The sequence below is a fragment of the Abrus precatorius genome, unplaced genomic scaffold, assembly GCF_003935025.1.
Source record: "Abrus precatorius isolate BTA unplaced genomic scaffold, Abrus_2018 Scaffold11, whole genome shotgun sequence".
In the NCBI taxonomy this organism is placed as follows: Eukaryota; Viridiplantae; Streptophyta; class Magnoliopsida; order Fabales; family Fabaceae; genus Abrus; species Abrus precatorius.
The window spans coordinates 10,424,190-10,450,214 of NW_020874303.1; the positions used below are offsets into that span (position 1 = coordinate 10,424,190).

The 26,025-nt window shown below is 28.6% G+C and overlaps 1 protein-coding gene across 2 annotated transcripts; it reads right to left on the bottom strand.

Moving 5' to 3' along the window:
• Window positions 1-9,729: 9,729 nt before the first annotated feature.
• On the bottom strand, window positions 9,730-17,265 carry LOC113854521 (SURP and G-patch domain-containing protein 1-like protein). 2 transcript variants are annotated; one of them, XM_027485538.1, is made up of 9 exons: window positions 17,127-17,265; window positions 13,881-14,322; window positions 12,500-12,626; window positions 12,299-12,405; window positions 11,198-11,356; window positions 10,813-10,947; window positions 10,513-10,686; window positions 10,089-10,267; window positions 9,730-9,992 (listed from the first exon to the last, which is right to left on the bottom strand). In XM_027485538.1, the coding sequence occupies exons 2-9, from the start codon at window positions 14,284-14,286 to the stop codon at window positions 9,966-9,968; spliced, it is 1,314 nt and encodes a 437-aa protein (XP_027341339.1). In that variant the 5' UTR covers window positions 14,287-14,322; window positions 17,127-17,265; the 3' UTR covers window positions 9,730-9,965. The 2 variants fall into 2 exon arrangements, with proteins under 2 accessions (XP_027341339.1, XP_027341338.1); XM_027485537.1 differs by having other exon boundaries at window positions 9,743-9,992; window positions 13,881-17,265.
• Between the last annotated feature and the right edge of the window lie 8,760 nt (window positions 17,266-26,025).

The following is a 26,025-nucleotide window of genomic DNA, read 5'->3' on the forward strand; positions in this document are numbered from 1 at the left end:
GCTTTGCTTACGAACCAAGCGACCTTTGTCTATGCATTAGGGGTGATTGTGGTGAAGAGAAATTGTACGGTTTGTGTTCTTTGGTTGCAGGAAAGGGCACCAGCTTTTACTTTTCTTAATTCTCATGTTCATGCATTATCTCTAATGATTCTATTATATTTTAAAAATCGTGTGCTTTTGGAAAAGGTACTTATCCTTAAACTTCTGTATTTCGCTTTTTTCTATTTTATATATATATATATAATATGATAAAATATTTAATAATTTTTATTTTTCATAAAATTTACAAAAACATTTGAACTAATACCTAGATTATTTAATTTCATATTTTATAAAAAATTATTAAATGATGTAAATACGTAAGTTTTATCTTAATGTTAAGATTTGTATATATACACTGACTTTATTATTATTTAAAGATTGTGTTTTATATCAATTTGATATAATTTTGAATGGATATTTCGATTCTTTCGTATAAATCTCGGTCATGTTTTAGGAGAAAAAAAATATGGGACAGTAATTGGATAGGCTTAATATGTATTCGAATTTTCTCATGTTAATAAGTAAAAGGACAAAATTATGTTTCCAAAGAAAAAGATACGAAAGTAAAATTAAAGAAATTTATATATATAAAAAATACTAGTAACATTCTTTATTATTAACAAAATTTTATTACAACTAAAAAAAATACAAAAAAACTTTAATTTAAAAGTAAGAAAGAGTAAGACTCATATAATCTTTATATATTTTTTTAATAAATTTTAACGAATAATAAAAGTGTGTTAAAAAGTATTTTATTAATATTTATCTTTATATTATATAAATAACTGTTACCTCTACTGTAATTATTTCCTGTCTGTTGTTTTCTCTCGTAAGTCGTAATATTGCTGAAACTATCACAAGAAGATCTAAATCTTGTGCATAATAGTCTCCAAACGAAAGGGGGAAATAAGAACCTATAAAATATAAACTTGTGTTTTCTACAAACCTATGGGTGGTATAATTGCTTGTATTCAGAAAGCAAATAATATTATAGTCTTAATATGAACATGGAGAAAGAAACAAGAGTTGTGTGTTACATCCCAGAATGTTGAAAGCAAAGGAAGTATACAAAGCCTTGAGCGTGTGGTTCATCGAAAGCCTGATTTTCTCTTCATTATTTCAATCAAAATATTGAACTTGTGCACTGTACCAAAGATGGCTGGTATTTATTAATGTGAACAAAGACATATATTATATTAAATAAAGTAAGTCAATGATGTCAGAATGCCCCAATTGAGTTAGGACCATGAGTTTCACCAGCCGATGTTCAATGAAATAGGAATAAGAAGACAAATAACTGAGTCTCGGTCAATGAGTTCTTCAGCTTCCAGCTAGGTTACCTCTTTCCTAAACTAACCCGCAAAAGATGACTCAACATTGTACTTAACCATGTATTTTATATTGACTCATACCCTAATGAAAAGGGAGTTCAATGTTCTACAACTAAGTACTTTGTTAGAGTTAATTTTGTTTAAATTAAGTTTAAAATACATATGTTTTAAAAAAGAAGGGCTGAATAGATAATGGTGGTTTTGTTTTAATTTATTTGAAATATGAAATAAAATGATTTGAATAAAAATAGTAGGCTAAGTTTGACTGAAGGTGCAATAAATGGAATAGAGATGACACGGTTATCCCGTGGTGCAAGACGCTATAATATAAAAAAGCTTGACATATAATAAAAGCATTGGATGTCAACCCCTTTAATAAGAAGACAAAACAATTGGATAAGAATTGGCTTCTTCCCTCAGAGAGATGCAAAGATACACAATAAATTCGTTGCTGCCGCAGAAAGCAATGCAGTGTCGTGGATAAGAACCAAGTCTTAGGGGCCAACTTGCAACTTCGCTCTCCAAACATAAACACTACTACTAATTTATTTACAAAAAAAAGGTAAATTAAAGGAGGGTTTGTTCATTTTATATTAATAGATGGTAAGAATTGTAATTTAGTTTAAAAAATGTTAATATTTATTCACCCCTTGATTTGAAAAGAGTATTGAATATCTTTTAAAAATATTTATAAATACACTTCAGTTAGAATAATAATAATAAATATGAGCACAATGATTCGTATATATTCCCACATTGTTATAGTAAGTCAGTGTCAGTCAAACAGCTCAACCTCTTCATCCTCTTATGTCTATCAAACATAGAGGAAACATATAGTGTAGAGAACAAGTGCATACAACATTATGTAAAATAATCTTTTTTCACGGCGTAAAACTGTGATAGATAAGCAATAAGATTAAGATACTCCTTCAAAAAATAAAAAAATAAGAAAAATATATATTATCAGTCGTGAATATTAATGAAAACATTTTTACTTATTTTTCAAAAATAACAAATTTGCAATTTCAATATATAATTAAATTCTCTAAAAATATAACTTATTAAATATATTTATCTATAATATATACAACGTAGTCCTCACATCATCTGTAAATTATATAGATGATTTTATTAGAAAATTAATTATTAGATTAAAAATTTTATCATATAAATTATTTTTAAAAAATTTGATTTTAATAAAATAAGCAATATATATTCATAATTGAATAATTAGAGTGATAAAAGGATAAATTATATATAGACATATTAATATGTTTATAATTGGATTAAAAAAGAAAACACAGATGATTCAGTTTCGGAAGTAGATTCCTTTCATATTAGTGATATGAAATTAGCTAATAGCTAATATACTGGTACCTTCCATGCCCGACATTTCTACCAAATTTTCTTTTAAGGATTTGAAAAACTTAGATCCAAACATTATGAATATTTGTTTCTTGCTCCATCCTTCCCTTCAAAAAAGTTGACTTTCATTCTCAACCTCATCAAATCTAAAATTAGAGAGTTTGACTAATTATTTTAAAGGACAAAATAGTTAAACGATATGCATAAAATATATAATTTATCATCCCAATAATATTAACACAAAAGTAATTATTAAATAACGTACAAAATTATATTTACTTAAAAAATGTTATTTTTCATTCTCTCAAAATGTTCTTAGTTTTAAAGTCATCAATAATTGCATTAGAATTTAATTTTGTATCCTATTACACAGTCTTGTTTTGATTGTCTTCATGGTTAACTAAAATAATTGTGTTCATCGTGTTTTCTTTGATTTGATTTTTTTTTAACGTTTGGGGTTTATTGTTTGAGTGTAAAATAATAAACTGTAAAATATGTAAGAAAAAATGAGCTTGGACTGAAAAGAAAAATTATTGGAAGACCCATTAATACAAAATTTATATATTCAATTAAAAAATTACTTTTGTTGGGAGGACAACATTCTTCCTACTATCACTCCCTGTCACTGTGTACAACATTCTTGTTGCTTTTTTCACAAAATAATAAATTCTCAAATTTATCTTTAAAATACATTAATTTTACCGTGGAGAATTAAAGTAGATAAATTAATGATCCATCATGGACCACCCTCAAAAATATTAACTAGGAGTTATATGATCTTTTAAAAGTATTTGATGTATAATCTAATTCCTTGCTCTCCATTAAATGCTAAAGATAGCCAATGAACAATCATAATTACACATACTAAGTGTATATGCATAATGAAAGATAGAAAGAGAAGAAATCATTGAGATGTGAATACTCCTAGTAGAAATGCATTGCAATGAAAACAATATGCACAAAAGATCGTTGTATTCTTGAGAACATTTTCAATGAAATCAATCTACTCAAGAAATACCCGGTATCAATGAGAACTTCTTTAATGGCTATCAACAATGACATCGAGATCTTGATTAGAATCTCTACAATTACCATCAACAGGGAAAAGAAAAAAAAAAGAAGCAAACACATTGTCAAAAGAGTATCGAATTATTCAAAATTTCTTCTTTTATGAAGCATTGTAATACAATATCATTTTTACAACATTTAATATTTTAAACACTTTCAATAAAAAAATTTCATAATATGGTATACATATTACAGTGTTTGAGTCGATGGGCTAAGATTAGGATCCATGCTAGTAGATCTTGACAAGGAAGGTTACAATGATGAATCTTTTATTATAATATTTTAAGCTCAAGAAATATTCTATGTTGTCAATTTAGTTTATGTGAAATGTTCCATTTTATTTGTGACTAACAAAATATATATGTATTTTATATCATGAAGATACTAAAATTGAGGATGATCATTTTCTTGGAACATCGCAACCCCTTCAAAGTAATCTAATGTAGATAATAATTTGTATATGAGAGATGATCATGAAGATAAGATTGAAATTAATCCATCTTTTCATGTTGACAAGGGATAAACTAGTCTCAATATCATATGATAGTTTAACATGTATGAATTTTATTTTATTTATAAAGTAGTTCATATATCCCCTACTTTTGATAAGGAGATGCATAAATTGGAATGTAATAATGTATACATTATTAATTTAAATTTTGATATTTTATAAATATTAATAAGTATTATTTAATAATAAATATATTTTATTTTTATCTTATACATTATTCTTTTAATTTAGAAAAACCAGCATAACTTGTCTCAATTTTATTGTTAATGGTCGCATCAAGAATTAAAATTTCTGTACAAAGAATTAAAAATATTTATTATATTAAATATATAAAATAATAATAAATAATAATTTCAATAAAAAAAAATCTTGAAATGCTTAAAGCTAAACTTTAAAGAGTAAAAATAATGATACTTGAGATAATATTGGCAATTGACAATGTTCAAGTTATCATCATAAGACGGTTATAAAAAATAAATAGTCAAAGTGAGAACAAAGAAAAATTAGACGAAAAGGCGATGAAAGTGACAAAACGGAAACCATTTCAGGTTTTAAAACCGCTGTTTCAATTAGCAGTTTTTGTACCCCGTTTCGTTTTACATCTATTTAAAACCGGAAACGCGTTCGCTTTTTTCTTCTTCGTCTTTTTCTTCATATTATTTATATATTTTTATCAATATTACTCTTTTAATAATTATTTATAACATTTATCCAATTGTTAAATAATACAATATTAATATATTAATCATAAACAATAATTTTTTTTTGTAAATTAGACAATTGTAAACATATAATTTTATAATTTATATTTATTTACACTTTTTTAGTAACTTGTGAAATGTATATATATTTTATTTTAGAATAAATATATATAATTTAATAATTAAAAATTCTTATTTTTATAAATAATTATCTATATGATATTAAATTATTTTAAATAATAATTTAAAAAATAATTTGACTTAACTCTATAACTACAAATAATATATATTAAAATTATAAAAATTTAATAAAACTAAATAATCTCAAAATGTTATTTATTTCAAAATAATAATTTTATCATATAATAAAAAGTTAATTAAATATTAATAATATATATATATTAATAACAATAAATTTAAGATGAAAGACTTTTAAAAATAAATTTAAAATTAAAAGATAAAAAACTTAAGATAATTTTTATAAATATAAAATAGTATTCATGAAAAATATAAAAATTTATATAGAATAACAAGGAAAAGTTAAATAACAATTTTAACTTTTAAAGTTTAAAATATAATTAATAAATGTGTGGATAAAAAAATATTGAAATCATTGCAAAGTGAAATTGCATATCATAATTAACTCTATTAATTGTTTTACTTCCTAAATAGTAGAGTGAAATAATACAATGGTTGATTTTAAAAAATATAATACACGTTAAAATAAATTGTTTGATGAAGTGTTACTTTTTTTATTTACATGAATTTTTATAGACTTAATGTAGATCTATTAAATATGAATTTTTAATTAAATATTTAGTTTGATAAAATTAATATTTATAAAAATTATTAAGTAAATTAAATTTTTTTTAAAAATTATTTTTAAGAATAATTTCATCCTTATCTATTTAATAAAACTTATTAAATATTCTAGAGATAGTATATTTTTTAAAAAAAAGTAAAAATAAGTGAAGTTGGTGTCTAAGTTTATGATCTAATCCACATGAGATGTAGATTAAAGGCTTATTTTTTAATATTGAAAAATTAATGTTTGAAATTTTTTAACAAAAAAAAACATGCATTTCAATAAAAATATATTATTTTAATTAATTTATTTTCACATCTGAATCATATTTAATAACCTAAAATTATTTTCGTTAAAAGCAATTCTGTTTATCTTTAAATCTAACAGGCACTAAGCTACGTTTCAAAGTACGAAAGTTTCCAAATTCTATTTAATGAAAATATTTAATTTTAAGTAATTCAAAAAAATATTTAAATTTGACAACCCATTTAAGTTAATAATAATACAAATAGTGTATCAAAATTTAACTATAATATTGTAAGATTATTTTAATTGGTCTATTTAATATTTTTATACATTTAATTTTCTTTTTTACATGTTTAAAGATTTTATTATAAACAAAATCTTAAATAGACTTTTAAGTTTTTTATTTGTCTAAGAGGTTAAACTTGTAACAAGTTAAGATCACTCACTCAGACCTTTTAAAACTAGCCAATTCAGTCCATTTTTGTCCTAGGATCGATAGCCATTAACAATCTTAAAAAGAAATAAAATAAAATCAAGAAAGAGGCTATCTAACTAATAGCCTTGTCCCTCCTTTTCTGTCCCGAAGATTACAACCTTTTCAAAACCAATTATATATACTAATAAATATAAACCCTCTAAGGTCATCGAAGATCCTTTCCAATTTTTAATGACCTCACCTGATCCTATGTTAGGTATAAAATCATATTATAATTTGATTTAGGATACACGAAAACGACAAATCTTTGTGCCCTTTTGTTTCTTTCCTCGTTTTAACTTAAATACCCACCCAAGAATTGCATTTTTCACCCATAACTAAATCAGCATTGTACAGCGTGCATTTGTCACTATAGTCTTCAATAGAATTAAGTACTAGTGGATAAGATTAGGTTCGTAGACGAAAAGTAGCATTTTCGTTCATGGGATCACTGGAATCTCTTTCTTTCACAATCATATCATTAGATAAGTTCTTTGTTCTGAACTTGTAGAGGTTGCATGCGAGAATATGCTTCATTATGAGACAAAAGAAGGTATAAAAAAAAACTACTAAGTTATCTTTTATTACATTGGCTGAGGTAAGCAGCAGAAGCACTTTGCCCCCACTTCTCTTAATTAATATGAAGATGTTATCCTTAACAAAAGCCAAGATTTCATAAGCTTGATTACCCTCTTGCACGTGAGCTGTTATGCATATGAAAAAGAAATGCTATAAATGACCACAAAAGAAAAGTTGGATGTTGGGTAGCATGTATGCATAGATGGAGCACCTTAATCACGAAGTAATGATAGGCGTGAAAAGGTTGTGATTTTGTTATCTTTATAAATATTTGAGGGTTAAATAAACAAATAAATATAAAATATATATTTTCTTGGTATATTTTGTTAGGAGTGCGCATAGAACATTGGAGCTTGAAGCGAATAATTGGACAACGAATCTCTAAATGGCATTTTGGATAACTTGTTTCAGTGGAGCTCAGGCTGAGACCAACATTGGATCCTCAAATGTTTGCGTATCATTCAGTCCATTATTGATGGAGATCCCTTTTTTTTGGGTAGTGATGGAGATCCCATTTAGATTCCATTTAGGAGCATGGATTTGATTTGAAATGGACTATTGGGACCGTTATGTCACTAGCATGACATTTCAGTGGACACAAGAATAAGAACTAGGAAGTGATAAGAATATTGATTGAAAAAAAGGCATGCAGAAAAGATAAGAATTTTATTTACTATTGAAGTTAGGCAACAATTTGTTCGTGTTTAGACTTGTCATTAACTTCAAAGCATACTGTAATAAGAAACACAATATTGCAATCACTTTGTTGGCTAAGCTTGGATCTACTGATCCTTTTTGAAGTATATATGATGGGTTGTTTTCATCTTCTTGTAGGCATTTCTGTTCTTTTGCAATATGTTCTGAAATGGATATGATTTGTGAAGCATTCCGGGTAATTGCTTTAGGTCGCTTACCCGACAAGCTATGTGCCTTGGAGGAACTTTTTCCCTTGGTTAACTAACTCACTCTACATGTTAACAATTACTTTGGCTGATGGAAACCAGTTCCTGTGATTACGAAGATATCATTTTACAATAACAGTACCAAACCAATATGCAACATTGAATCCTCTTCGTTACTTCTTGTACTTATAGTCCTAGAATTTTTAGCTTATGTTTGATTTTTGATCTTATTTTTAATTGCTTGGAATATAGTTTTCTAATTATTTTTTTCAAATTAAATCCCTCAGCTCAAGAATTGAGATCTTGTCTAAATAAAAATATAATAAAAGTTACATGTTATTAATGTATATAAACTAGTAAAAAAATCAAATATTTAAATTAAAATAATTTAAAATTATAAAAATTCTATTTATTTTTATTTAATCATTTTATATAATTTTTTCTTTACAAATATATACAATCATATGATATATTATTTTTTATTATATTTTTATTAATTATTAATAAAATTATAAAAAATTAAACGTGAACGATTAAAATTAAAAAAAAATTGTAAATAAACAAAAATATGTGACCTAAAAATGCAATGAATCTTAACTTTGTGAATTCATGTCTCTCTCTTCCCCAATTCATGTACATATTTTATACTGCTCTCCTGTTAATAGTTCATAAAAACTGTAAATTGAAATTGCGAGTTTCGATCTTAACGGTTTATAGTCCGTATATACAGTACATCGACTAATCTATCTTTTAAAGCGTATAAAAAATAACAAGAGTATACTCAGCTTTAAATATTTTTTAATAATTTTAATGAGATTCATATTAAAAATGACCATTGAATTTATCAAAATAAACTGAAAATTGTATTTTAACAAGATATGTCAAAAAAGTTACTAAATAAACTAAAAAAAAATCATAAAAAGCATAAACAAGTTTCATAAACTCGTCAAAACATCCTTAACGAGTAATTGGTTTCCACAACCTGTTACAGATTCTACCTAAAACGCCCAACTACAATGTTTCATTTTTACATGCTATAATTGCCCAATTGCTTATTCTACTGTTAGTCACTTAAGCGACTTGCTTGATTCAAGATCAATTACTGTAGTTCGGCCGGAGCAAGTAAAATACTTACTCTATGTTTCCAATTTTCAAAACCCTTGAATTTTTAAAAACAAACAAAATATGTAGGTATCATTTTCTGCATGTTTTAAAAACTGCTCCGAAAGTTAGTTCAAAAAAACCAAGAACGGAGACAATTTACATCTGTGTTTTAACTTTTGTGACCTGTTTTTATTATACTTCAGTCTGAGTCTGGTGATATTCTCATAATAGAACACATTTTAAATCCTGTATAACATGCATTTAACACAATTCTGTCAAAAACTGGTTCTAAAACTTATTTTAACAAAGATTTTTCTTCGTTTTGATTTTAAAAATCACTGAACAAATTTTAAAAACTGTTTCTGAAAATAAAAACTGAATAATTTCAAAAAAGCACTTATTCTTTTATTTATTCTTTCCTCTTCCCCTTATTCACTTGATAGTGGAGTCAGGCTCATTCCGGATATGATTTCGCAAATATCCAGTTCTACGACAAAGGGGTCATGCTTCCCCAGAAACCACAACCCTATCTCCCATATTATCCAGTACCACTTCAAAATATGTTAGCAATTAAAAAAAATGCTCCCAAATCTCTAACAAGTGAAAATAATAAGAAACACATTATTCTTTGTTGCATAAAATGCGATTGTAATAAACATTAAAACACTTGTCCCCGTCCCCCCTTTCTTCCCCCGCCCCAAACCGGAAGTTCAGAAGATTCCAACCAGCAAAGCACATCAATAAAAAAATCCTACTATCAACACACCAGTCCACACACCAGTTCACAAAAGCTTACTTTTCCTGAACGAACTTAAAGGGAGCTTCAGCTGTCAAGTTCAATAATAAGCCTTGCGGGGATTGTTCTGTAAAAGCAATTAAACATGAAAACTGAGCTTGTAGGGACTCGAGACAAAACCAGTTCAACACGATAAATATAGAAGGTAAGCATCGTTGTTTACCAGAGGATTGGGTCTGTATCGGTAGCCAAGCATCATTCGCTTTTTGTACTGCTCATATATGTCATCATCAGCAGTCACCTCCCCAGGTTCTTGAGCACCAACCCCCAAGTTATTCTTCTTAACGTTACCTGCCATGATAGGATCCGAAATACCCTTCCTGGAACCTCCCAGACCCTCACCTGGAAATCAATGATTGTTAGCACAATGAACAATCCTATAAATATGATTCCAAATAAACTGAGCGTAACATTTAAAAAAAATAAATCTGGAAGTAAGACAAGACAAAAACTTGCAGCAGATTCCAAGTCTTCATCTGTTTTACATTGCATATCAAAGACAACAGCTAGGGCTTGAGGCTTGAGTCAAATCTTTAAAGCATGTTTTAATGAAATACAGCAAGGAAACTAAGACCGGGAGAGAGCACCTTCTTTCCAACCCATTTTCGACAGGAGCTTGTGGCCTACATTATCAGCCTGAATCTTTGCCCTCTCTGCAGCCTCCTTTGCTGCTTTGTGTGCTACTGCATCATTACAGCTAGCCATGAACTTCTCAAGTTCTTCGCGAGGAATGAAGTCACCCATGTGATGGCCTTTTTTCCCTGGACATGCGTCCCCCACAATAAGGAATCAAGAGATCATTCCATTAAAAGGAGAGAAGAGCATAAAGGAACAGTTTTAACTAAATAAAGATGACCAAGAAACAGCCAGTAACAATCAATTTTAACCTTGAAGGGAAGCAGGAGGGGGCATCTCATCTTTTGAATGCTTAGGTTGTCTAAACTTCTCTTCCCGTGCAGCTTTCTTCATGTAGAACTCCATCAGTGCCAAAGAATCAGCATTTGTTGAACCACTGGGCTCATCTGCAGCAGAAATACAGGGCATACATCAACTAAAAAGGTTGCAAATCAGCTCCATGAGAAGAGTAATAGTATGTATGTGGTTCAGATCTCTTTTTTTTTTTCCCTTTAGGGAGTACAAATGAAATGCAACTGAACAAATGAATGATTTCCATCAACCATACCAAGTTTATCAAATTGACAGACAAATGGAGACCAAACAGACAGCAATTGTGAAGACAAAAATACACCGATCCATTAATATAACAATTACCACTGTTTCCTACTGATGATGTTTGAATTGAAGATCCAGAAATTCTTGGATTGTCAGCACTTTCGTATAAAGCAGATGCAGGAATTTGGTAAGCTGTATGCTGCTGAGATGGTCTTTGAGGACCACTTGTCTGTTTAGAAGATGAAGAGCTTGTCCCCCCTGAAAATCCATTTCATGCCAAATTAAAATAAACCATGGGAGGTAAATAAGAAGACATATTCAACACATCAGAAAGCAAGACTTCTCAAATCCACAGGCTAGTCAATGAATTAAGCAACATTACTAAGAGATATATGCATATCACATATATGATCACTGCTTCAAACATATTTATCACATATATGATCACTGCTTCAAACATATCTCACATACCCCGTTAAAATCCAAAATCAAAATAGCATATGAACTTCTAACACCACTGCAATTGAGTCTTGACTCGTCACATGATCTCCAAAGAATTTAAAATTATGATCTTTGAGATATAGTCCACTAGATCAGAAAGATCAATCAAATGACCCGTAAATTATTTGGTCTCACTATTAGATTGACAATATGACAGACTGTTCTACGATTTATGAGCCATAACAGATAAAACCCAACAAGTGTGCCACTCTCACATATTGGTTGTTTAAGATCTCTTGCCTACAAGGAAACATAAGTGCATGAAAATACAAATCTTAAACATCAACATTTATCAGAAATGGGATGAAGTAAGAAACTATATAACTTCTATAGGTTAAAGTACTGGGGATTAACATATCCACAAGATAAAATGCCCACTCACTTATCAATCAATTATCTTCTCATAACTTCTAAGAAAAATCAACACAGAAGCATTGAATTCAAAAGTTAACTCAACATCAGCAACAATGAACATAGCCAAAAAAATTAATAATCAAAAGGCTGAAAACTTAAAATTAAAAAGAAAAAAAACAGTTTCCAAACTTCTAGACCAAAACAGCAGTTAAAACATCTAAAGAACTTAGTTTAAAAACATGAAAATATATTGAAAGTATATTGGTTTTAAAAACATTAAAATATATTGAAATATATTGAAAGTATATTGGTTTCAAAAACATTAAAATATATTGAAATACTAACCGTTATGAGGCACCTGTGATTCCCATGACTGCAAAAGAGCCTTTTCTTCTTGAGCAAGCTGATATTCGTAATACTTGTATTCAGCACATGTCTCATCAAATAAGAATCTGCAAGTTAAACAAGCACCAAATATAATCATAAATTCGGAAGCACAAACAAAAAAAGCAATAGAATAGGGTCAAAATTTGATCCCATACTTACTTGAAAGGTGTATCCCCAGGATTTTTTTGGCGAGTAACATCCTCAAATTGCCTTCCATTTTTAGCCACAAAACTTGCTAGTTTGTCAGCAACTTTCTTCACTGTAGGATCACTTGGGGAAGGAGGTGCTGCATATCACTTACAAAACTGATTAATACCAAGAGCATGAACAAGGGAATGCAAATTTAGTCTTGTAGTAGGCCTGCCAATACACCATTCTTGATAGGTACTTGAGGAATAAGCTGCATTCATGAGACAAATATTCAAGACAGTTTCTCCTCTTTGCTGCATGTCACTTTAATGAGCAAAGAAGGTATATACCGAGATGACCTCTTCAACAATGAAACCGCACTCAATGAGAGGATGACCCTAATTTCATGTGAAGACAAAGGAAAGAGGGGGGGGGGGAGGGTGTAATTCCAACTGTATGCAAAAACTGGCATCTTCCTTCATCTAAATATCTTAAGGGGAAGTTCTGAACATGCATCACAAACAAACCTGAGTTGACACCCTTCTTACTCCTTTACTTCCTTTGTGGGACCCAAAGGATGAGAACAAATGAAATGGCAAGTTTCTATTGCAATTGTATTACACTTTGAAAGAGAGAATTAATGAAAGGCATAAAACTTTCAGAAATTTTTAAAGAAACAAATTATACTGCCTTCTCACTAATGACAATAAATATAATTAGTATAATTCACAAAAACTTGAGATGGAAAATGGCAACAGAAGTGTCAACAACCAACTCTCTTGAAAGCTTAGGTAAAAGCTCATAACGTTTTATATATAATAACCCCTCACACAAGCCCTTTTTGGGCCTGAAGCATGAAGATGCAAAGCCCACCTTATCATATGCTAAGAATTGAGCTTTTATTTAGAATTGGCAAGGATTGATCTTTTTATCACCCGGTTATAGAGACTCTAATAACATATCAAGGACCATCCCACCCAAATGCCCAAGCTGTTAGGTAAAGCCTCATGAATGGCTTTTGTATCTAATAGAAAGTTATGACAGATAGATTTGGGCTGAGAAGAAAATACCAAGAAATGTAGAAAAGGGAAGAGAGTCAAACGGCAGCTTAGCAACTATCACTTATTAACCTATTACATATGAAAATATGATGAAATACACTTTACAGCATGTATTAGTAATGCACTAGAAAAATTAATAAGGGAATAACATGGATAAAATCAAGATCTTAATGAAAAACTAGCATGACAGTGATGACGCATAAAGGCTATAGCATAATGGATCACATGCCAAATATATAGATATTAGTTATACTACTACTTTATAATTCCAATTAAAAAACAGAATCCAGAAGGAATATCAAACACAACCCAATTATCAGTACAAACTAGAAAGTTTAAGAAGTAATTACCAACATCAACTTCTTTTGATGATTGCTCAATGCCATCCTCCTGGCCTAACTTTTGCCGTTTCAGTGGTGCATCATTTGAAACATCCCCAGCATATGTTTCTTCTTCATCCTCTTCAGCAACTAACTTAACAGGGGGTGGCACCAGCTTTGACTTTTGTTTCAAACTGAAAGCTAGCTTGCCACTGGAGCCACCCTGGGATGTTTTCCGTGTGTCATTAACCTTCAAATCCAAAGAAGTTTTGGTAATGGAGGGATTAGGAGACAAGGAGCCTGAAACAACTTTAATTGGTTTAGAATCCTCTGCTTTGACATTCTTCCCTTTTTCCTGCTCTTGTTGAAGTTGCTTGAACCTCTCCATGAATGAACCATCATTAACGAAGAGGCTAGATGGCACCCCCTTGTCCATTAGCTAACGCCAAATAATGCAGTTCACAGCAATCCACTGTTTTGACAAAGAAGCTTCAAAGATTTTTAGATGATGCAGTCAATTTTTAAATCTGACTTTGTTACTTTTTAATACAGGGTACAATCTAAGTACAGGTTTGGTTCAACTTATTTTAGTAAAATAATTTTTTTTTCTTTTGCCAGCTTCCTAATAGATATTTTGAAAAGGAGAAATTTTTTGCCAAAAAAAAATTGTACCCAAACATGCTATAAGGCAGTGTTTTGAAGATCTTACAGAAAAAGCTTATAACTTATATGAGCTGTTTTCAGTTTATTTCAATAAGCTTTTCAATATTGCTTATAAGAATAAGTTCTGTTAGCTTATTCCATTAAGTTTTATGGTCAAATTTTTGGCATGAGTTTTTATATAAATAGATCTTACTGAACAGACACTTAATAAACTGTGTTCCCAAATGCAACCAAAATCTAATATGTGATTAACTATAAATTCAATGCCAACAATGTAACAAATTCTACAGAATGAAAATTCATGACATAAAATAGGGCATATAGGTTAATCGAATGGCCATTTCAATATGCAGATTGTGAAGCAAACAATGTAACAGATTCTACTGAATGAAAAATCATGACATAAAATTTATATTCCATTGAACCAAATAATAAAACAAAGAGGACGCATTCCAATGAAAAAGGCTTGTTGATAAGAGGCAAAACTTTATCAGAAAGAACATAATTTTAACGTCATAAAATAACATTTTTGATGTCATAGAGGCAATACCCATAAAAATTCAGCATTCCCCTTCAACAACATTCTTAACACCATACATTTTTCACATGTTTATTGATTTGAATAACCGGCACCACGAAAGATATCAAATCTCTTGTCCCATTATTTGTTCTCTCCCCTGTCTCTACATTAAATACCATTAACTCACCATAAAAAATATACTCCCTCTTTTCATTGGTAACAGCTCTCCTATACATGTTGGTTAATATATTATTTTCCAGAGTTTTCAGCATGTAATCAGGGTGACAATAAGAGAGGGAAGAAAATTTGAAACATTACAACAGAACAGAAGCAAAACCACTTCCACATCAATAACAACTATCAAGCATCAATAACCCTATACTTTACCACTGCATACAATCCACATGCCGAAAACTATGGAAAAAAATATCAACCAACATTTGTTTTTTTCCTCAAAAACTAACATTTTCTGCCATGGCTGCCAGGCACATAACAGCCACCATGGCGCTGCCATCATAAATCCGCCATGGTTGTGGCAGTTTGGGTAAAAGCCGCCACCAACATCCACCATGGCCGTTATTTGACAACACTTATTGAAATTAGAGCAAAACAAAATGAAGATGATCATGCTCCTTAGTATTGCATAACCATAACTAAGAAGACCAGTTCAAAGCAGCAAACAAGTATCTTGAGGGCATAATATACTGAATATTCGCAATTGAGTTGAATTCACTCCAAAGGATTTCAACATAGAGATAATCTATAAAAGTCAAGATCAATGTATTATAAAAAAAAGGCAAATTATCATGCAATATAACTTCATTGAGTCTTCCGGTGAAGTATATCACCACAATGAAGCACAATGATAAATCCTGAATATCAAATATGGAATTATGTAACATGCATTTATCACTATCAACATGGAAGGTTGCAAATGAAGGATCAAGGATCCCATTTCCAATGGTATTCTTACAACAAAGGTCAAGTGCTAGTCACCTACATATGCTGCCAAACCATGACATTGAAGAGACAACAGAACAAAAGAATAGTTTAAGCAACAGAATACATTAATAGGGACTCATAAAGTCATAGAAATTGAAAAGCATTGGCTCCTCCACAGCCAAAACAGATAAAAGAACAACACTGCTTCTGCCATCAGTGACAGATATTTGCATAGAAAAATGGATTAAGTTGCATTGAATAGCTTATCACTTGAAAGTCCAAAAGAAAGCACAAATAACAAGACAAATTATTGAGCGCTTAGCTAAAAAATATATAAATGATATCTTTTTGGACCTGGTTTGTTACAAGTAACCCTACTTCAGAGCTTATAAGACTATCTTTTCAGATAAATACATACTACAATAGGATGCAATAAACCATTAATGTCCAAGTGTTTGCTACAGTGTTCTCTGTTAGTGGGTTTTGACTATGGCGATGAGTGAGAGACTGTGAAAAGAATGAAAAGATTTATGTTTGATTGTATTTTGGTGACAAAACTCTGAATATTCATATAAGATAAATCGACCTAGCACTGGAAGCTAAAGAGAAACTTATCACCCTTTGATTATAATAAATCTATAACTTTCTAGACCTATCCATCAGAAACTAATTAACGTAAGAACTAAGAAGCACTCAACCATAAATACTGTAGGCAATCCCACAGTTCCTACATAGCTGGACCAAAAGTTCAGCCAAGCTCGTGTTAAGCCAAACCATTGTGACACCACATTAAGACGAGAAGAAAATTCTCACACCCTTTGATTTCAAAAAATCAGCACCAAATTTTCAATGATCTATCATTCGATTACAATTTCTTAATACATCAATACTGAAAAGGATAAACTAGAAGCAATAATTTTCTAAATAGCTTCTAGAAGCAAGCCTATCGCTGTTACTTAATCGCACATTTGATACAAACACAAGTTCCATTGCAGTGTACCCAAAATACAAGTGAAAATTTCTTTCAAACCATGGACAGTAAGACTAAACAAATTCCAACCATATGAACAGAATTTTGTCAACCAAATAAAATAAAGAATATTATCAAGATGAACCTCCAAATGCACGATAAAAAGAGAGAATCGAAGAACCTGGTCGATTGAGCAAAACAGGGATGAAAGATCAAGGATTCGAATTTGTCCCAAACAGAGATAAGAGATCGAGGATTAGGGTTCACGAAGGCAGAGGGGAGGCAAATATTTGGGAACTAGGTTTTCACGATTAGGTTGAACGATTTGGGATTACCAGATCGAAAATGATAAATATACGAAAAACTTTCATACGTAAATTTCAACAATGAATTACAGCCGTTGATAGAATATAATGTTTCGGCTTAAAATTCAATCAATGGTTTTGATTCGTTACGCATTCTCCATAAGATTTGTGCATTAAATTTCGTGTTCTACTGCAAAGTTATTTCCATGCTAATTTATGATGTTTTTGAGAATACCAATTAAACCTTAAAATATCATAATTTCACTAGGAAATATGCCGTCAAAGCATGAGATTGTTTTATTTTTATTAAACAAATTTATTTTAAAATAAAAATATATATAACTTAAATATAAAATATATATAATTATAGTAAAAAAAATTATTATATTAAATATAATTATACCGAAAAAGATTATGCACGAATGGTGTACAAAGTTTATTTTATTCTTATTAAATAAATTTATTTTAAAATAAAATATATATAATTTAAATATAAAATATATAAATATAGTAAAAAATTATTATATTAAATATAAATTATACTAAAAATGATTATACAATACTTCTTTATACATAATATTTTTTATATATTATAAATTTATATATTTTAAATTATTACTTACAATATTTTTTAAAAATTATTAATAAATAAGTATATATTTAATTTATAATTTGTATGATATAATATTTATTATAAGAGTAATTATAATAAACTCTATACACATATAATTAAATTTTATTTAATAAATAAATAAATATCATTACAGTTTATAATATTAATATTAATACATACATGAATAAAATTTTATAATCATTTTGGAGCGTTCTCGTTTAAGCGAGATTCTCGCTTAAGTGAAAGCAGATAAGGTTACCACAATCATCCTCTTACTTATGCGAAAAATGTTTGCTCAAGCGTGTGACACCCTTACTACTTACTAAGCAATAAATATAAATACAATCATAAAATAACTAAGCAGTAAGAACATCACATGCATGGGTATATATATATATATATATATATATATATATATATATATATATATATATATTTATTCAGATATAGTGAAATTAAATACATTACCATTACTAGAAGTCTTCATTTCATACATACACGTCATCTGTTAATTTATACAATCATCCAGTTATCTAAATATATACATAACTGAATTACATACAAAATAAAGTGGAGTCACGATATCAGAGATGACAATCCAAAACGAAGACCTCACGAGTTTTCCCCTGGATCCATGATCACCAAAGTGCCCGTTTTCTCCCAAAATTCAACAACGGTAAGGTTAGGCTTCCTATATACCCTTTTCTTTTCAGTCAAAAGTACTTACACTTACGTATATGTATAGATTATTCCTTACTCGACTCTATCCTACTCTCCTTTTCCACTAGATTCCTACTCAGAAGAGGTAAAATTAGGAAAGAGTCCTGCTTGAGAAGCAGTCCTCTTCCTTCCGATAGCAGTAGAGGTGTTTGAACAGTGAGAAGAATCAGGAGAGTCTGAAGAACTAGAGGAAGACGAAGAGGAAGTGGATGAGATAGAGATAGGTCTTGCTAAAAGTGTGTCAACTAAACTAGTCCGTTCAACAAGTGGTAAATATGGTATAGAATGACGTAAAGGTCTAAGAAAACCTGGGGGTAATACCGGGGGTGATAATACAGGGACAGGAGGTGGGGTAGGGGGTCGCACAAATTGTACATCTGGAGGAAATGGAAAAGTAAGTCTCATGGGTACTCGGATGGGGATAGGGTAAGCTCGTGGGCCTAGCCCATTTCTATCTAACAAAAAGGTAATAGATCTAGTGTGGGTGAATCGTTGTTGCTCCCAGTCGTGCACCCATCTTCCCTCGGGATCATATCTGATCGAGACGCTGAATTGGTACGGTGGTCGAGCCATCAATGTTCTTACCTAATAAACATATTCACACACAACACACATAGCAATAAAAGGGTGAGACAATTCGATTCAATCTCCAGCAGCAAAAGACATATAAGGGTTTCAATCACACAATTAATTATCAACACCCATAATCTACCAAGCAAATGCATATGCCATGAATGAGAAATGATGCAAGTCTATTATTATAACTTAGTACATTTTGACACATGCATGTGGGCCCAGAACCATCAATCTGTTGCTTTTACTCAGGGAAGGATCAGGAGTTTCACTGTTACTTAACTGCCAACTTTGTTAATCTCATAATACAGTAACAGCTCTACTAATACAAGAATCTCTCGGGACCAGTCAGGATAGTAAAGTTTTGCAGTGAGAGTCCACAGCACAAGGTGGCGAGCCTTGGCCACTGTCAGATTCAATCACACGTCACTATCTCCAAGACTACCCTGGAGCTGCTCCTAGATTTCTTATACTTCCCTGTCCACTCATCACACTATCACATGTTCATGATGCATGTCTTCATTCCTAATTAATTTAATTAGAGAAAAATTTTAATTTTTCTTTTTTGTTAAGTACAATCCTTAACTTTTTTTTTTCTCAATGAAATTCGACAGAGTCTTCTCTGTAAATCAGATATTCCAAAATTTTCTTCTTCCTGTAAAACAACCAGAAAAAAAATCCAGAATACTTCTAATTCATTAAATTTCACCTCCATCACCTCAAAATCCAAGAAAATCGTATCTTTCCCTCTTTCTTTAAATATGTTTTCATGCTTAAAAATTGAGGACTTAATCATTTTATAAAAAAAATGATTCAAGCCTTCCAAATATCCAATACTACTTTCTCAGTAATATAATTTATTTATTTATTTTTATTAAATACATTTTCCAAAGAAGTCAAAAGATACTTACACTATATATAAAATACATAATTATATATATATATATATACCTTAAAAACATATTTTCTTCTCTCCAACAAGTTTGAATGGACATTTAGATTATGTCAATCTATATGGTCACATCACATAAAACTAAATTACTTCCAATCTTTACCATTATATGACATTCATACCAACAAGAATATCTACACAAACACATAATGAGAATTCAACCAATTATAAAGAAATAATTCAATACAGCACTTCAACCATAAATCATTCCAATACATTAATTTAAATACACAAAGGACCTTACATATAAGGGAGAGTCCTTGTTCAATCAATTTCCTGGTCTAAGGCAACCTTTCATACATGTCCAGTACTATAACAAAATCTTCTAAAAATTATGGGTTAGCTCTAAAACAACCTAAATTCATTTTATTTGATTAGAACAATAGAGAATTATTCCCTTATGGTTCTTAATGCCACCTATTGAAATAAAATCATCCCACCCCTTACCTTACGGATGTTCTTTGATGAAGGTATGGATGATTTTTTTTTTTCTGATTCTTTAGAAAAACTCGAACAATCCAATATTTGAAACGATCAACCTAATCAATTAATCATGCCTAAACATAATTAATACTAAGGAGATGCTAATTTTATACTCTTATATGTATATGTAAAAATTGAAATATTCTAACTTTTGCTATAAAAGTCCGATTAACACAAAATTAGTTTCTATCATCTAACTAATATAAAAGGAATAAAATGGAAGTGAAAAACACTCACTTCACCTTCTCTAAAACCACATGGCAGCCAACCCTTGTGAGGGTTTAGTGCTTTTTAATCACATTTTTGAAAAACTAATTATGTAAACAATATAAGCCATGCATAGTCTACATATAGTACAAAAGAAAGCAAGTTTAAAACCAATAATTTTGAAGCAAAGTAAGACCCATTTTTACTGTTCATGACAGCAAAAACAAAACATGGAAAAATTAAAATTTTAATCGGATGAAATGATAATTAACAAATAATTAAGCTTAATTAAGGATATATATTAAAAACATACCTTAAAACAAGCTGAAATGAGTGGAAGAAAATGAAAATGGTGAAAGGGAGAAGAAGGGGTTATGGACTTGGAGAAGAAGAATGTTCACGTAAGAAAGTGGTCAATTTAGTCAAATAGGTAAAGAAATAATAATATAATAATAAATTATTTTGCTATTTTAATGTAATTAAATAAAATAATTATGAATAAAACTCAAAAATAAAAATAATTGATGCCAAATAATTAAAATAATTATAACATAATTTTTGACATCAATATCTCCTTGGTTATCACTTAAAAAGAAAAAGAAAAAGGAAAAAAACTAATCACACAGTTCCTGTTAACACATAAAACAGTATCAACCAAAAATCTAAAAATAAGCAATAATTACCAAAATAATTATTTTTACACTCCAAATATTATTTCTAATTAAAAATATAAATTTTATTATTTAAAATAATTCTTCGTAATTAAAAATGCTATTTTTATCCTCATAGAGCAATTTTAACCGGTATAAATGAGCAATTATTTTTATTTTTATTATTAGATTTTTAGTCACTCACATCTTGTAATGTATTTACTTCCTCACAAAAATATGTTAGTGTTAGTTAGGATGATGAAAAAATTTCTCCTTAATTAGAAAAAGATTGAATGATGTATTGTATCTGTAAAAGTAAATACAACAACGGTAAGATGGTTACTCTTGGATGTTAGGAAACTAAGTGAGTGGTTAAATTGGGAACAATGAGTCTTGGAACTCTATTCATCATAAATAATTAAATAATAACATTTTTATCTCTTATATATTTTCTATTTTATTTTACATACATGTATTTTAAAAATATATTTCAATTAAAAAAATACTTTTAACCATCCCTTCTAACAGTTTAAGAAATATTTTCTTTCTAGACATCTATGCTTTGTTAAAATTGGCTATGATAAAAAAAATGTTTCAAAACATTTCTCTTTTAAACTAAATCAATCACGTTGTAAATATCTATGAAAATAAAAAAAATATTAAATATTTTAATTAAATAATTTAAAATGTTTTTTATAACAATAAATTTTAATGTTATTAATATATTTTTATAAAAATTATTTATTAATTTATTAACTAATCGATAAAAAAGCATTAAAAATATTAATAATACCCTCCTATGTTGTGTACTTTGAATTTAATGTTACTTAGCCAGTTTCATTCAAGAAATTATTTTTATTTTTTAACTATAAAATTTAATTTTATTTAAAAAATTATATAAAAATAGTAAAATCAAAAAATTAAAGAATTATAATCTAAATTATAATTATATTAACAAATTAACTGTTTAGAAAAACGAGGATGTTACAAAGCGGGAGTTGCAGGAAAATGGGTAGCTCTCTAGACCCAATCTCGCTCAAGCGAGAGCAAATAAGATTACCCCAATCGTCCTCTTGCTCATGCGAGAAATGTTTGCTCAAGTGAGGAGTTGCAGGAAAATGGGTAGCTCTCTAGACCCAATCTCGCTCAGAAGAGAATGCTACTCACCCAAGCGAGATGCAGCTCACTCAAGTGAGTGAGAATAGCAGAAATCTGAAAAGTTCAACTATCTGGTTTTCTTGCCCAAGCGAGGGTGAGCTCGTCTAGGAAAGAGAAAAGCTTGCTCAAACAAGAACGCCTGGAAGGGTATTTAAGAAACCTCAACGCTCATAAACATTTATTTCTCACCAGACAGTTTTTCTCTCTGTTCTCTCACCATCTTACCTTAGAGAAACCTTCTCAAAAACGGATTTCTTCTCGATCCAAGTAAGAACCGTTGTTTAGTGTGGATCTAGGTGAAATCTCGAGACCTTAATCTTTAACTCTGTGTTTTATTTCTTGGGTTCCTCTTCTCTAAAGTCTCTAATTCTTAATAGTGGGAAAAATCTAAACCGCGGGCGTTGTTTCTATACTTGGGAACTCACATGAAGTTTGATTTGAGGAAAAACTTATTTCAGGTAAGAGAAACTTATCTGAGCTAACTTATTTGTTTAGTAAATGTTGAGTTATTATCAATTTTATTTTATTTTAGCCGGGAGTAAGTCGTTGTATGGTTAGACCCCAGGTTAAAACTCAGAGTATTATTGCTGAGTAGATTTCTCTGTTGCTTAATGAGTATTGTAATATATGTTGTGAGAATGTTGAACTATGTTGAACAGTCTTATTAATGCTGTAAGTTGTTTAATTCGTTTAGAAATGCTTAATTAATGTTGCGAGATGTTTGGTTTTGCTATTAATATATATATGGCTGTGTTGCTAAGGGATGACGAAGTTGGCACTTTTGAAAATTTGTAGCGTTAATTATTTTTGTCCGTCTAGGTTGTAGAAATAGGTTTAGACTGTTTAGTTATATTTTGCAAGAAATGTAATTATTATTCAAAAAACTTGTATTTTGAACTCCTCGCTGAATAGTACTGTAAATATATATAAATTATGTAAATTTTGAAAATGCCCTTAGAACTTTGTTATTTTGTTAAATTGGATATTGAAGTTCAAGTTCTGAAAAAAAAAAAAACATATAATAAGCATAATCAAAGTTTATTACCGTCAAATTTAGTACGAATGTATTCAACTTGGAAGTATCCTTATAAGGACAAAAGCGCATGTTGGATGTTTGTACAGAACAATTAGAAGAGTGAGAGAGAAAGTTCAAATCATGAAGAAGAAGAAAATGAACAATGATATGAAATGTGATAGAAATAGATAATTTTTTTTTTTAAAAGAGTCTACATTTTTAACAAAAATAATTTATTTAAATTTTTTTAAAGATCTAGATGAAAATGAATGAAAATAAAATTAAAGAATAAAATTAAATTTAATATTTAATTTAAAAACAAAAACATTAATTTTACTTATTATTTTAAATTTATATAATATACTAAACTTAATTCACTTATGTACATGTAACGTAAGAATATTTTTTTTTTGAGAGTGTTAAAAAAATAACAAAAATAATAAATTCTACACTTTCTCAATAGTAAATGAAAAAATTAGTTTTATTACATTAATTTCTCTAATTATTAATTAACAAGAAATTTAAAATTTTTATAATGAAATTTTTTTTTCACCTTGAACGAAACTTAGTTAAGATTCCAATAAATATTTTAAAAATAATTGTCAAGGAAAATTATGGATTATAGTTAGTATTTAAAAAAAAAAACTTTCTAATAATAATTTTTTTTTGAATTAAAGATATAATAAAATAATTTAAATAAAAAACAACAAATAATTTGAAATAAATATTAAATCACATTTTATATTATTAGTTTCTTAATTAGACTTAACATGAAAGAATTTTTTGTATAATTACTCTAACAGTATATAATCAAAAGAAAAATTAAATCAAATAGAATATCTTAAATAAAAATAATAATATTTATTAATCATTAAAATATACTCTATAATTTTTTTAAAAAACTTTCCAATAATAATAAAATCTTTGAATTAGAGATACAATAAAATAAAAAATAATTGTCAAAAGAGAAATTATGGAGTAATAGTTAGTATTTTTTTTTTAAAACTTTCTAATAATAATAAAATTATTAAATTAGAGATACAGTAAAATAATTTAAATAAAAATAAAAAAATAATTTGAAATAAATATTGAATCATATTTTATATTATATATTTTTTAATCAGACTTAACATATAAATTTTTTTTTCTATAATTACTCTAACAGTGCATAATCAGAAATAAAATAAAAAATAAAATTAAATCAAAATAGAATACCATAAAGAATAATAGTAACATTTACTAATTATTATAGTATACTCTGTAATTCTTTTGATGGCAATATTCATATATTTTGCTATAAAATAATAGTCACACCCACACTAATAACACCTACAATGATTAAAAATAATAAAATAATCAATTCTACAATATCTAAATATTTTATTTTAATTGTATTACTGTAAAGTTTTTATAACTCAATTTGCAAGATTTGCTATTAAAAGACTAGTATTCATGTAGAATAATGTGTTTATACTTAGGCGGGTAATTACTGCAAATCTTTATCACAACTTTTCAGTGAATCTAAGAAGTTTGTCAAATTATTTCCATATAGTTTTTTGCATTTCCTATATCCCACTTTGTTTCTATTTACTTATTTATACTAATTGATTTACAGCCTATTTTGGAATCATAATATCCAACACTTAATAGTGTTTCTATCTTCTTATTTTGGAATATGCATGTTTATTCATACTTCATATATTTTATTTAAATATATTGTTTATTTTTTTTCTTGAACACTAACAATTGGTTAGGTTCTTCATTGTCCCTTAAAGTTTCAATGATTGAAAGTTAATTTGGTAGGTAATTTTAAAATTTCTTTGATTATGAGAAGATGACTCTCAATTTGAACAAGATTTCTTACATTTCTTCCCTCAAATCAATATGAAAAATTAAGCCACCGGTAATTTGCAAGTAGAATATGATTAGATATGGTAATCAACACGATATTATTTCTATTGAGATGTTTTTGCTCAATGTCCATGTAGGTTATATTACTATTAAATTAGTCATCATTTTTCAAGAGGTAATCATAATATTTTAAACTAATTTATTTTCCTTAACAACCTAATAGGTGGTTGAATCCAAGCATTTATAAGAAAAGTATTCTAAAATAAGTTTAAGGACGTGCTTTATAAAGGTAAACTTTATGTTTTGAATAACTTTAGAGTGAAACAAAATATAAGAAGTTATCGTTACATTAGCCATACTTTTAAGATCAACTTCTAATATTCAACTAAGAAAGTTTTAGAGATAAATTTTTGCAATGTTTAGTTGGTTCATATAAATTAATGATATGTAATTATAAAAGTCTTTTTTTCAATAATTTTTTTTATCAATAATTGTCATTTTCTCATTTAAATTTTATTTATCATACAAGTGAAATATTAGTTTGTAAAAAAAA

Bases quoted from the DNA above. Each gene is read 5' to 3' on its own strand.
- LOC113854521 (XM_027485538.1), bottom strand. From the start codon at position 14,286: ATGGACAAGGGGGTGCCATCTAGCCTCTTCGTTAATGATGGTTCATTC. The intron at 12,627-13,880 runs GTAATTACTTCT...AGTGATATGCAG, and splicing joins ATCAAAAGAAGTTGATGTTG to CACCTCCTTCCCCAAGTGAT. The intron at 12,406-12,499 runs GTAAGTATGGGA...TTTAACTTGCAG, and splicing joins CCTGGGGATACACCTTTCAA to ATTCTTATTTGATGAGACAT.